The sequence below is a fragment of the Nerophis ophidion genome, linkage group LG05 (genome assembly GCF_033978795.1).
Source record: "Nerophis ophidion isolate RoL-2023_Sa linkage group LG05, RoL_Noph_v1.0, whole genome shotgun sequence".
Classification (NCBI taxonomy): domain Eukaryota; kingdom Metazoa; phylum Chordata; class Actinopteri; order Syngnathiformes; family Syngnathidae; genus Nerophis; species Nerophis ophidion.
Genome location: NC_084615.1, coordinates 38,732,301 through 38,745,718, shown reverse-complemented (window position 1 = coordinate 38,745,718; position 13,418 = coordinate 38,732,301). Strand labels below are relative to the sequence as shown.

General features: G+C 41.1%; 2 protein-coding genes across 6 annotated transcripts in view; one reads left to right on the top strand and one right to left on the bottom strand.

Moving 5' to 3' along the window:
* tbc1d32 (TBC1 domain family, member 32) overlaps positions 1–8,482 on the bottom strand; it is an 89,406-nt gene extending 80,924 nt beyond the window's left edge. Inside the window, exons 1-11 of one of the 3 annotated variants that reach the window (XM_061900897.1) lie at positions 8,204–8,482; positions 6,702–6,849; positions 6,446–6,556; positions 6,226–6,379; positions 6,063–6,134; positions 5,849–5,974; positions 5,406–5,484; positions 4,097–4,200; positions 1,757–1,818; positions 1,529–1,673; positions 1,391–1,450 (exon numbers count right to left, since the gene is read on the bottom strand). In XM_061900897.1, the coding sequence (XP_061756881.1) occupies positions 1,391–1,450; positions 1,529–1,673; positions 1,757–1,818; positions 4,097–4,200; positions 5,406–5,484; positions 5,849–5,974; positions 6,063–6,134; positions 6,226–6,379; positions 6,446–6,556; positions 6,702–6,847 (1,059 nt within the window). In that variant the 5' untranslated portion in view covers positions 6,848–6,849; positions 8,204–8,482. Of the gene's footprint in view, positions 1–1,390; positions 1,451–1,528; positions 1,674–1,756; positions 1,819–4,096; positions 4,201–5,405; positions 5,485–5,848; positions 5,975–6,062; positions 6,135–6,225; positions 6,380–6,445; positions 6,608–6,701; positions 6,850–8,203 lie in introns of all 3 variants that reach the window. The other 2 variants (XM_061900898.1, XM_061900896.1) reach the window with 2 other exon arrangements.
* A 38-nt stretch (positions 8,483–8,520) lies between these two features.
* On the top strand, positions 8,521–13,289 carry hsdl1 (hydroxysteroid dehydrogenase like 1). 3 transcript variants are annotated; one of them, XM_061900900.1, is made up of 7 exons: positions 8,900–9,045; positions 9,141–9,437; positions 10,346–10,394; positions 10,473–10,918; positions 10,986–11,069; positions 11,133–11,270; positions 11,347–13,289. In XM_061900900.1, the coding sequence occupies exons 2-7, from the start codon at positions 9,372–9,374 to the stop codon at positions 11,416–11,418; spliced, it is 855 nt and encodes a 284-aa protein (XP_061756884.1). In that variant the 5' UTR covers positions 8,900–9,045; positions 9,141–9,371; the 3' UTR covers positions 11,419–13,289. The 3 variants fall into 3 exon arrangements, 2 of the variants coding, with proteins under 2 accessions (XP_061756883.1, XP_061756884.1); XR_009806836.1 differs by lacking the exons at positions 9,141–9,437; positions 10,346–10,394 and having other exon boundaries at positions 8,521–8,996; positions 11,347–11,489; positions 13,174–13,289; XM_061900899.1 differs by lacking the exons at positions 9,141–9,437; positions 10,346–10,394 and having other exon boundaries at positions 8,521–8,996.
* Positions 13,290–13,418: the final 129 nt, after the last annotated feature.

Here is a 13,418-nt window from a genome sequence, read left to right as displayed (position 1 = left end):
AAGCAAAGGTAATACGCAAGGACATTAACACATCCGACACGTACGTAGGATTAACCGAAGGAGCGTTCAAAACAAGATGGAATAATCACAACGCCTCCTTTAGAAACCAGACTTTGCAGAATTCCACAGAACTCAGCAAACACATTTGGAACCTCAAAGACAATAATGTTGAATATTCAATAACATGGCAAATTCTTGCATCCAGCACACCTTACAACAGTGGTAATAAAAGATGCAACCTATGCTTAAAAGAGAAACTGTTTATTATATATCATCCAGATCTATCATCCCTCAACAAGCGCAGTGAAATCATTTCAACATGCCGCCATAGACGGAAACACCTCCTAGGTAACACATGAGCCAATCACCACACCCTACGCCTGCTTGTACCCACCCACTCTGTGCTCTATATAAACCATTGTATGTGAATGCTTCCATTAAAATCTCCTGATGATTGAGGGAACCCCTCATGAAACAGATCTGTAGAGATGAAGTAGTCTTGTGATTTTTTCCCACACCTACATATTGCGCTCTACCACGGTATCGAGCACTATTCTCCGGATAATCCAATCAAGACATACATATATATATATATATATATATATATATATATATATATATATATATATATATATATATATATATATACATATATATATATATATATACATATATATATATATATATATATATATATATATATATATATATATATATATATATATATATGAATACACACACACACATGCACACACACACATACTAGGGATGTCACGGTATGAACTTTTTTTATCATGCTTATTGTGACCAAAATTATCACGGTTAACATTATTAAATGTGCTCTAAAATTTCAAAAAGTACTTTTCCTGAAATCTTTTAACCATGTTTTATTTAAGAAACACAATTAACACATTCAAAAGGATTTCCTTTGTAGAATAATCATTATTGCAGGTAATTACACTATGTGTCATGGACCTCAGCTCGAAATTGAATGTGCACATGAAAGACGGACAAGCATTTTAAACAAAGTAGTAGATAGATAGATAGATAGATAGATAGATAGATAGATAGATAGATAGATAGATAGATAGATAGGGAATGAGCGGAGGTAGTCTAGAAAACAGTTTTGTTTTGTCTTTGTTTTTTTATGTGCGTGCGCCTCACATAGACTGCACCCTGGGAGGTTGCCCACATTGCCCATAGCTAAAAACGACCCTGAGTAATTGTGCAAATTCTTACCTTATTTTTGTCTTTTTTATGTACCTAATTTACCTACTTGTAAAAGTCTATGTCAGCTTATTATGTTTATACTAATTAATAAAGTATACTAGTATAGTGTATCTATTTATACACTAGGGGAGGTTCTATCTTGCCAGGATGAGTCACTCACCAAACTCTTGTATTTGCTCTGCAGAAGTCGGAGAACCACAGTCCTGCTGTAAGATCCATGCTAAGAGTAAACAGAAATAAAGCTAGTAAAAAAAAAAAATCTACAAATCTAAAGAATCGCTTTAGATAAAACACACACCATCCACTTTTTGAACCAAGCAGCTTCAACATCCAGGAGGGCCAGGAAGTAAATGGGCTGCAATACTTTCTCTTGAACATGTGAGCGAGATTCCCAATGGAGACACAAGAGAGAGAAGGTGCTCTCGATGATTTCCTCCATGAACCTGAAGACGAGTCAGAAGAATGGTACTATTCTTATAACGGAAGAATGTCGACATAAACCAGTGACGTGCCTGGCATCACCTACTTCTCCGGATGGCGGATCCAGAAGGCGGTCACCTCCTTTTGAAAGTCGTTCATCAACCGCATCTGACGAGGAGATCATGGAAAAGAAAAGTGCAAAATCTTTTCAGGGATCAGTGTTTTAAATTTGGACTGTCAAGAATAGAGGACCTGTTTGCCCTTGCTCATAAACACATTATAATGGGACTGTCTTGAGCTATTTGTTACAACTCTGTACAATAAGTACTGTATGAATCCTAATTCCCAGGGATGTAAATCTTACAACAACTACCGATTCAATTAAATCCAATTCTTGGGGTGACCATTCGATTCAGAAACCGATTGTCAATTCAAACAGATTCCCGCAATATATTACTTTTGGTATACACCCGTGAATTAAAATAAAACATTTTTAAAACAAGGTACAGGTTCCTTTTTTGGCTGCTGACGTCTGACGTATACAAGCAGCAAGCAATCGCAGAGATATCCTAAAATAGATATCCTGAAGTTATGGATTTGATTTGCCGACTTTTCTTACCCATGGCACCGTTTTAACTTGTGATGCCAGATATATAGCAATGGCGATTGCTAAAGACTGCAAGCGAAGTTCAGCTTCTCCTAAAATATATTTCAAAAATGGTCAAATATGTTCTTTTTCGTTTGCATTTCATTGACTAAATGCGTTAGGATGCATTCAACTTTTGTTTACAATCATCTACTTTGGCGACAGTTAGCACAACTTTTTCCATTGATGTGGTAGCGTCACAGTGCTGCAGCCAAACCAAACAGGACAACCATTAGATAAATACTGGACTTTGTCCCGACCACGGACAGTGAGCCAATGAATAAGAGTGATATAAAGCTGACCTGTTTGGACTGAATCCCTCTTTGATTGACAGCAAAATGAGCAAATCAGCAATCTTGAAATATAAAACACTGCCAAACAATTTGTCAACTTTCATTCCGTTGTTCCTGTTAATATGGAAATATTAATATTTTTTAAGTGAAGATTTCTTTGTAAAATCTTGCAAGTTTATATCTTGTGTCTATTATTGGAGACTCTATTCATGTTTAAAGAGTAGTTAAAAAAATAACTTCCCCTACTTGAAAGACCAGCAGGTGCTACTGGCATACAGCCTGAGTTTCCTCCATCTATCCATTTTCTACCGCTTGTACCTTTCGGGATCGCAGGGGGTACACCCTAGACAAGTTGCGGGGTACACCCTAGACAAGTTGCGGGGTACACCCTAGACAAGTTGCGACCTCATTGCAGAGCCAGCACAAATAGCCAAACAACATTCACACACTACGGCCAATTTAGTGTTGCCAATTAACCTATCCCCAGTTTCATTGCACAATAATAATAATTATAAAAATAGAGCAAAAAGATACAACAAAAATGTTAATACTAATTACTAATATCACAGACTTATTTTTTTATGTATGTAATTTATTTTCATCATCAAAAATTATGCAAACGATGTTGTTGTGGTTTGTGCAGCTCTTCAAGACATTTTTGATTAAGGGCTATCTATATAAATAATCTTTGATTGATTGATGATATGATGATGTTACATTGACCACGCCCCTAGCCACGCCCCCACCACCACAAGTAAATTTCAAACGGAGAAACCCTGTTCCAAAGACTTCAAAATTCTGGATCGATTCCTAACTGTAATACCAGTACATAAAAATCGTGATTCCTAATGTTAGCCAATGTTTTCCGGTGCACCTAGTAACTAGACTTCTTATCACGCCTCACGCGCTCTTGGGTCTGCCAGAGAATAAGAAGACATTGCAGTCTGACCAACTTACTAAATGTGTTGCTATTGTGGCGACTTTATGAGTCGCACAGGAAGATGCCTTCATCTGCACCTTCAGCTTAGCAAACGATCAATAACGCTCTTTAAAGGAAGAGGAGGTCAATAACACAAACAGCAGTCATGGTGCGTACAGAAATAACAATTTTAACAAATGTGACATTGTCTACTGCACCTCACAGACATCAAAATAAAAAGTTACAACAAACATGCACCCAAAATTAAACCACTATTTACATACAGCAGGGCATTCTGGGTAACCTGTGGCGCTTATTTGCAACACGCTGCGCTACACTTTATTTAGCATGTAATCAGAGACGGATCAAGAGACTTTCTCTGGTCTTAATGGACCTTTCCTAAAACATCTGACATACAAAAACACAAAAATAAGTGACAGAAGAAAGTCCATTTGAATTTCGAAACATATTAAATTTGCTTCTCATGTTGTTTTCTCACATTTTGTCTCTTAAAGATCACATCATCTCACCTTTCCCCCCACGCAACTCACCGCCACAACCCAAATGACGACGCGTTGACCAGCATACCTGTTTGAGGAGTGAGCTGATCTCAGGTCTGTTGATGTCCAAGCCAGTAGAGAAGCTTGTCAAGCTCAACTGAAGGGATAGAAAGATGGACTCCACACTTTTAGCTGTGCAGGAGGCCGAGCAGATTTCAGTAAAAGAATGCATTGCAGTTGGCAGTAAAGTGCACAGTTTCACCACAGCGTTATCTATCTGTTGGATCATGGGGTTGGTCAAAGCCTCCACCTCACTCATCTCACCACCCCACAAAATAAAAACAAACTGGAAATTGCTACTTCTACATGCGCCAAAAATTGGCACAGAATAGGAGTCAAACTCAAGGCTCGAGACAGGATCTGGCCCACCGCATTATTTCCAAAAGCATGGAAATAATATGCGTCTTCGACTTGATCTTTCTATTGATCTCCGTTTTGACAAAAACGAAATAACCTACATGACCTGAATGCAGTTGCATATCCTTTAAACTTTAATATCATATAATAATTCAGTCTTTCTCAAACAGTGGGACGGGCCCCCCTGGGGGGGCACGGTGCAATGTCGGGGGGGCGCGTAACCTCGGGGAACATGCTTTTTTTGCTGTACCAGAATATGATAACCGTATGTCGCACTTGACTTTATTCATGATAAGCTAACAATGTTATACAGAGGTATTTTCATAACAAATTTATCGACTAAAAACACTATTTTAGTAATGGTGGAGAGTTGGAGGGCCCAAAATATTTTCTTCTTTCCGGGTGGGGGGGGGGGCAAGACAGAAAATATTTAAGAAGCACTGTCATAATTCAACAAATATTATATCATCATACATTCCAATGATTTTTTGTTAAGATAAAAATAAATACCTAAATACCTGTTTGACTTATAATTTTAAATCAACTTATTCATCAAATTGTACAGCGTAAAAATGGCAGTAGATTTTACGGTAAAAATGAGCAGCTTAAGCACCATAATTTTAGAGTAAAAAAACAGATGTACCTATTTTCCATTTACAATAATATGCTGTAAAAAAAACAAAAATTTTACGATAAAATGCTGTCGACTGAGCAGACTTTTTTTTTTTTACAGCTTATGTAAAAAATATACACACGGTAATATTCCAATGCATAGGCAATTATGTAATAATAGCATGAGGCAAATCCATTTATATTAATGTATTATTCACTGTTACAAGCAGCCCTGTGAGGACAGCCATAACTGCCCTCAATAAAAAATTAAAATACAATCAAAAATACAGTATTCTCTTGGTACCCTCCAAAACAATCAACAAAACAGTTGGTTCTCAATAGAACTGATGATCATGATAGCATCCTACCCAAAGTTGTGTAGATTTCCCGGGTGACGTTCAGAGGCGAGGAGGAGAAGCTTTTAGCAAAGAACTGAAGAATGTTATCCTGCAGGAAAAACAGTGTCTAATTAGTTAATTGTTAGTACTACTTATTACATATGAGTTATTAGGCTTGAATGTATGCAATGATGACAATACGGTCACGTGTGCCATATTTGGCCAGCAGCTCGTTTTTCATATTCTAAAAATAATATGAATTATTAATGAAATATATTCTTAGATATGTTGTGTTTTTGTTCAGATAAAGTAGCATACAATGTACCTACAATTTATTGCTTGTAGCATCTTTAATCTATAAAATGCATCAAAGATGCCCAGTGCAACCTTTTCTGTACCGCATTAGGTGGACACCTCTCAACCATCAATAAGACAAGTCCATGGTTAGAGAATCAGCTGACAAGGTAGCTCACACTGAGATCAGTATTGGGCTCGATTAGCATTGCACACAGGTTCTGGCGGAGGTGGGTCCAGTTTTCACAGCACAAAACGTCAGATGGCGGAGCGCAACAGAGCGCCTGCAGAGCCTTCTTCCGCACCTACACACAAACATAAAATTCATCCTCAATCTGTACCCAAAGAAGTCAGCTGAAAGACGTGTGCATAGTGAATCATTGTCATCCTCACCTCCTTGGGTTGACTTGCATCCAGTTTTTCAGCCAAAGCCTGCAGCTGTTCTTGTCGAATAAATGCGTAACTCTGGAAAGAGATGAAGTTTAGACTGAAGACAATGCTGAGTACAGTTGAGATATTCTCTATCTAAAAAGTGGTTTAGTGCTGCATCCCTGACCTGGTTGAAGGAGGAATCGCTGTCCAAGCACTCATCAGCATAGAGGCTGTGCTGCATCTCCTCCTTCTTCAGATGGTCCTCTTCAAATCTGCTGATTAAAGACTCTGCCACCGTCATCATGGTGGCTTTCAAAGTTTGCATCATCTTCTGGTACCTAAAATACCAAAGACAAATGTCAGTGACCTTCTGATACTTGATCGTACGCCTGGGCTTGACTCACTCTTCTGACGCTCTGCTCCCACTGATAACTGAGTGGATCAGTGTGTCATGTCCCGAGTTTACGGGTTGTCCATCCCCACTGGTCAACTTCCTGATCTCCTCGTCCACCACGCTGCCAAGGGAATTCTCCACATAGTGACGCAGGTACTTGACAAACTCATAGCTGGGACAACAGCAGTCAGAGGAGACAAGAGAGAGAGCGAAACTCTAAAAGCTGCTGGAGGATATGCTGTATGACTAAGCTGTTCTGAGCTCACTTGTGGAAGTTCCTATCCGTCTCCTCCAGGTGAAGAAGGATTTCCTCAGCGCTTTGAGGTGAAGGAGCGTTAGAGAGTCGTTCGCTGACGCTCCTAAGGAGTTGCTTGAGCTGAGCCTCCAATTGCTCTTCATCCTCGGCAGACATCCCTGCGAGTAAAGAAATTCAAACCGCGAAATGATTTGATGTTAATTTGGTTGTAACGGGTGGTATTGGCATACTTGTTGAAATCTGAATGTTGTGATGTGATTGCAACAACTGTATTGCATACTGCATACAGTGGTGATACTAATGGAGCATTCATTTCCCTCAGGGCAGACATCTAAGAGAGCAATATATTACATAAACAGGACTGTCTCAGAAAATTAGAATATTGTGATAAAGTCCTTCATTTTCTGTAATGCAACTAAAAACATGAAAATGTCATACATTCTCGGTTCATTACACATCAACTGAAATATTGCAAGCCTTTTATTATTTTAATATTGTTGATTATGGCATACAGCTTAGGAAAACTCAAAAATCCTATCTCAAAAATGTAGAATATATACTCATACCAAGTAAAAAAAAATATTTATAACAGCAAAACAAAATCAAACATTTGAAAATCTCAATTAATGCACTCAGTACTTGGTTGGGAATCCTTTTGCACGGATTACTGCATCAATGCGGCAAGGCATGGAGGCAATCGGCCTGTGGCATTGCTGAGGTGTTATGGATGCTCCGGATGCTTCAATAGCGGCCTTTAGCTCATTTGCGTTATTGGGCCTGGTGTCTTTCAGCTTCTTCTTCACAATAACCCACAAATTCTCTATGAGGTTCAGGTCAGGGGATTTGGCAGGCAAATGGAGGACAGTAATGCCATGGTCAGTACACCAGTTACTGGTGGTTTTGGCACTGTGGACAGGTGCCAGATCATTCTGGAAAATGAAATCATCATCACCATAGAGCTTTTCAACAGATACAGCTTCAATAGCCGTATTCCCATGGTCAAGCCACTCCTGAACTCTAGACAACGGAAGTTCCCTCAGTCAGCACTGGTTTGGGGAGCCATGACAGCTGCTGGTTTTGGTCCACTGTGTTTCATCAAGTCCAGAGTCAATGCAGCTGTGTACATGCTTCCATCTGTTGTAAAGCTCTTTGGAGATGATGATCTAATTTTAACATTCACACACTAGGGCCAATTTAGTGCTTATCACATCTGATATTTTAATCACTTTTAAGAATAAAGGACGAATCTCAACATAACATATTAATTACAAGCTTTTAGTTTGAAAACAAAACATGACGCATATAAAAGATACAGGGTCGACACACACTTTATCCTGTTAGCTTGTTTACCACCGCAGCTATGTTAAGCGTCAACATGCTAACCTTGCTTGCTAAACACAAAGCTGCCACGCGTTAGCTGTCGCCCCGGATGAAGCACGAATGGAATCACCCGGTGACGCACCATTAAAAAAACAACATAAATTGTCCCCCCGTTACTGTGCACTAACTTACCTAGCGCTCCTTTAACGCCTTTTCTTCAACCACGCATCATTTTCGGAAGGCCACCATCTGCGTCTCTATGGAAACAGCTGCCAGCGCAGTGCATCGTGGGATACCCAAACAAACTCGGCGCATTGTCCTCTTCCGATGAAGGTGTAGTAATTTTTTACCATGTACTTGCTATTGGTAGAAACATTTGGAATCAAATGGACACGAACACAAAACGTGTGCTAAATTAAGTACATAGCTTGTGTATTGTTTTTTACAAAAGCTGTAACAAATCTTTAAAAATATTTGTGCGGTTTTTCTCACGACACATTGAACGCAACACGAGTATCCCGCTGAAGGCACGATTATCACGTGACTCGTTGTTTTGCTCCTTCTTCCGGGTTTATTTTAGGCCCCTCATCTACAGAACATTTGAACGTCGTGTCTAATTGTGTGTTATTTAAAGACATAATGCAACCATGTGCCATGTTAGAAAATGTTAATGGCATGACCAAGCTGTAGGTTTACGTTCTATCAGGCAAACTTCAAAGTCGCGTTGACAAGTGTCGGCGTTCGCGAGCATTCCCACTGGCAAGCATGGCGGCGGTGGACAGCTTCCACTTGTTGTACAGGGAAATTTCCCGATCGTGCAGTTTTTACTTCGAAACGCTGGCAGTGGTCGGTGCTCTGTACACCGCCAGCAGGGCTGTCATGTTGCTCCGAGACTGCTGCGTCTTGGTCAGGGTGCATTTCCTACCCAGAATGATCCCAAGTCGGAAGCTGACGCAAATCTATGGAGACTGGGCTGTCATTTATGGTAGGACAGAACATAATGTCTAGACCAGTGGTTCTTAACTTTGTTAGAGGTACTGAACCCCATTAGTTTCATATGCACATTCACCGAACCCATCTTAGTGAAATCCATCCATCCATCCATTTTCTACCGCTTATTCCCTTTCAGGGTCACGGGGGGCGCTGGCGCCTATCTCAGCTACAATCGGGCGGAAGGCGGGGTACACCCTGGACAAGTCGCCACCTCATCGCAGGGCCAACACAGATAGACAGACAACATTCACACTCACACACTAGGGCCAATTTAGTGTTGCCAATCAACCTATCCCCAGGTGCATGTCTTTGGAGGTGGGAGGAAGCCGGAGTACCCGGAGGGAACCCACGCATTCATGGGGAGAACATGCAAACTCCACACAGAAAGATCCCGAGCCTGGATTTGAACCTAGGACTGCAGGACCTTCGTATTGTGAGGCAGACGCATTAAATTCAAGACAAAGTTATGTGTTTTTGGTAACACTTTAGTATGGAGAACATATTCTAAGTAAAACAGACTTAATTTAGAGATTTTTGGAAACGTGGGAAACATTTTCTAAGTAGCAAGGACTTACCGTATTTCCTTGAATTGCCGCATGGTATATAGTATGCGCCTGCCTTGAATTACTGCCGGGTCAAACTCGCTTCGCAAAATAATCAGTGCATGCTTAGTATAACCGCCTGGTCAAACTCGTGACGTCACGAGTGACACTTCCCCCGTCATCATTTTCAAAATGGAGGAGGCTGATTTCAATACCGGTAATTTGAAATCACATAAAGGGAAGAAGATTAAGAGCTATTCAGTAGGATTTAAGGTCCAAGCTTACATCACACTCAAATTTTTACAGCATGCCTTTGGTAAGTGCCGGAGTGAGAAGAGGTTTCAAAATAATTAGCACATGCTTACTTTTACCACATGCCTTTGGTAAGCGCAGGAGTGAGAAGAGGTTTTAAATTAATTAGCGCCTCAGCGGCAATTCAATGAAATACGGTAATTTAGAGTTATTTGGTTAGGGTTAGGGTAAGAGGGTTAGGGTTATAATGAGGCCATGCCGGAGAAGGCATTAATAAGTACTTAATGATGACTAGTTAAGGGCCAATATGTTACTAATTTGCATGTTAATAAGCCGCTAGTGTTACCATGTTTTTTTACTGGTGCACAAAATGAACCGTGCATGAACATCACCTTGTTCAAAGAACAAAACCAACACGGTGCATAAACTCACAACAAATTACACACCTGCAGATCAGTGTGACTTCTGCTGTTGCCGTATCCATAATGCCCTAATAAGGAGAAGTTTTTATTGACACGATGATTCAGGTGTGTTTTGACCTCCGCAGAACTCCCTGAGGCCGACTCACCGAACCCCTAGGGTTCGATCGAACCCAGGTTAAGAACCACTGGTCTAGACCAACCCCATAAACGTCAAAGTTTCCTGCTGATCCGTATTGTCTTCATTCTTGTCAGGTGCATCCCAGCCGGTGGCCCAAGCATATGCTGAGGAGCTGGCCAGGCAAGGCCTAAACATAATTTTTGTCACCCAGGACCACACTGACGTTGGAGACTTTGCCACACATCTCTCCCAAATCTACTGCGTTGAAACTCTCCTGGTGCACGCCGACATGTGCTGGAACCAGGCGGCCGCCAAGCCGGTCAAAGAAGCTCTGCGGGGTAAAGACGTCGGTTTCCTTGTGAACTGTGTGGACGAGTCGGGCGCTTCACCCCAGATCCTGATTGAAATGCCTGAACAGAAACTGATGGATGTGGTGGCAAGGAACATTGCGACCGCCACGTTGCTGACCCGTGTGGTGTTACCGGGCATGGTGGAGCGCAGCAGAGGAGCCGTGGTCAATATCTCCACCGGTGCTTGCTGCAGGCCGCTACCTGGAAGAGTGATGCTCACGGCTTCTACTGTGAGAATTTTTAATTGTTTCACACAACTTTTCTAATAGGGCACCACATTAATCAACTGCTTTTCAGGGCTATTTGGATCACTTCTCCCGGGCTCTCCACCTTGAGTACGGCGGACGAGGGATCTTTGCTCAAAGTCTGATTCCGTTTAAGGTTCGTCAGGCTTTGCATTATTCCAAAGACAGGCGGGCATTTTAACACTTACTGCACTACTAGATCGCCTCCAGTAAGCGTCAGCCGCCATCGTCCACAGAAGGCTGGTTCGCGCCAACGCCAGAGGTCTACGCTCGCCACGCCATCTCCACCCTGGGCGTGTCAAACAGAACCACAGGCTACTGGCCTCACACGCTCCAGGTCACTACAATCGCTCCATGCTGTGTTGATGTTGTATAGAAACTGTGACGCCTCGTTTTTCCTCTTTTCTTTCCAGAATGGACTCATGAGGTGCATCCCAGAGTGGATTTGGGTTCTGGGATCGCGAATGTTCATCAGTTATATTTAAAATGAGGCTCTTTGTCCACCTGCTTACTGGCTTATACCAATGTTGACTTGGGATCATCCTTCAAAAACCAGGTTATACATGTGTGCATTGTGTTGATGTAATGCAGTCGTTTCCATACATTTATTTATTTGTGGTGGGCCGCTTCAATGTTTGCTCTCACTCATAAACACATTATAATGGGACTGCCTGTGAAGTTAGCTTGTCCTTCCAATTCCGTACAGTAGGTTGCGGTATGCATCGTAGCCCTGCTTCTTAACACACCTCATACACCAGGGTCCTTGTTTATAAAAGTGTGTGTGCAACTGAATGTAAAACATTATGAAAACACAAACCACTGTATCCACATAATAACATTTTGATTTACAAAGCCATGCTAAGCACACTTCAAATTATAATTCAGAATTTGGGGATAGGTTGATTGGCAGCACTAAATTGGCCCTAGAGTGTGAATGTTGTCTGTCTATCTGTGCTGAAGGGGCGACTTTTCCAGGGTGTAGCTCGCCTTCTGCCCGATTGTAGCTGAGATAGGCTCCAGCGCCCCCCACGACCCCAAAGGGAATAAGTGGTAGAAATTGGATGGGTGAATGGAAGAATTTAACTGTGCATAGAATAGTTTCTCCCTGGTGTCCTCCCAGGACTCCCCCCACAATCATCCATAAATATGATGATGAGTTCAAGAATCTCATGTTGGACTGTCAATGACTGAAGACAGAGATGTCGTCAGATATTTTCAGTTAGATGCTGATTACGTCGCGCACCATAAGAAAAATATGTGTGGAGAGCTAATTAACATTATCTATCCATCCATCTATGAGACTCTACTTATGTTAAAAGATTAGTTCAAACATAGCTTCCCCTACTTGAAAGACCAGCAGCTGCTACTGGTATACAGCCTGAGTGTCCCTCCAGCCACCCATTTTCTACTGCTTGTCTCTATCAGGGTTGCGGGGGGTGCTGGAGCCTATATAAGCTGCATTCAGGTGAAAGGCGGGGTACACCTTGAACAAGTCGCCACCTCTTCACAGGGCCAACACAGATAGACAACATTCACACCCTAGGGCCAATTTAGTGTTGCCATTTAACTTATCCCCAGGTGTATGTCTTTGGAGGTGGGAGGATGCCATGCAGTCACAGGGAGAACATGCAAACTCCACACAGAAATACCCCGAGCTTGGGGATTCAAACCCAAGACCTTTGTATTGTGAGGCACTTGCACCAACCCCTGTCCAGCGTGCTGCCCTGATTAACGTCATGTGTAATTAAAAATAACATTTAGAATTTGAATGTCAGTACTTAACCAATCACAGTGTCAACTGCTCTGTGACTGAGAACTGTTGCTCATATGTTGACATCTTAGTCCAAATAATGTTTTTATTATTTACGTCTTTATTTTGTCAGAATGCAAAGCAGACGTTCCGTTGCATGACACAAGTAGTCATTGCAAGCAATTAATTCAAGCTCTTGTCAGCAATTGTCCCACATACGAGATTATTTTAATACATTAGCGGCACCATAAATGTGTTTTGTGAAGCTGTTTATCTTAAAAATATTTTTGTGGTAATAATAATATTATTAGGTTGAATGGTGGTTGTGTAAATGCTGCGTGAGATGTAAACAGCACTCCAACCTTGTTATAAACTCAAATTTGCCATTTTTTGAAAAAAGTTCAAGGTAATTATTTACTTTAAATGCATAACAACAATTTTATCTGATATCTATTCTAATCTCATCTGTATAATTTACTTGTGTTCGTAGTCGCTGTGCTATCTTATGAACCGTCACCTGCTGGGACTGTTTTGTGTTTTGCAAGTCAACACCCATTCCAGGACAACTTTTTGGACAAAATAAAGTACCGGTCATTTTAACAGTCACTGTTTCTTCTTCTTGCTCTATGTGGTTGATAATTTAGTTGGTTCACATGGTAATGTGATTAGCACACATGTATTACTTTTTACGTTGCTTTCGCATATTACGTTCTCATTCTTACGAAGAAGAAAAAC

What these genes read in the sequence shown, in the direction of transcription:
- hsdl1 (XM_061900899.1), top strand. Translation starts at nt 8,777, where the DNA reads ATGGCGGCGGTGGACAGCTTCCACTTGTTGTACAGGGAAATTTCCCGA. An exon ending in AGACTGGGCTGTCATTTATG is followed by an intron (nt 8,997 to 10,472) that starts GTAGGACAGAAC and finishes CATTCTTGTCAG; the next exon opens with GTGCATCCCAGCCGGTGGCC. An exon ending in ACTGGCCTCACACGCTCCAG is followed by an intron (nt 11,271 to 11,346) that starts GTCACTACAATC and finishes TTTTCTTTCCAG; the next exon opens with AATGGACTCATGAGGTGCAT.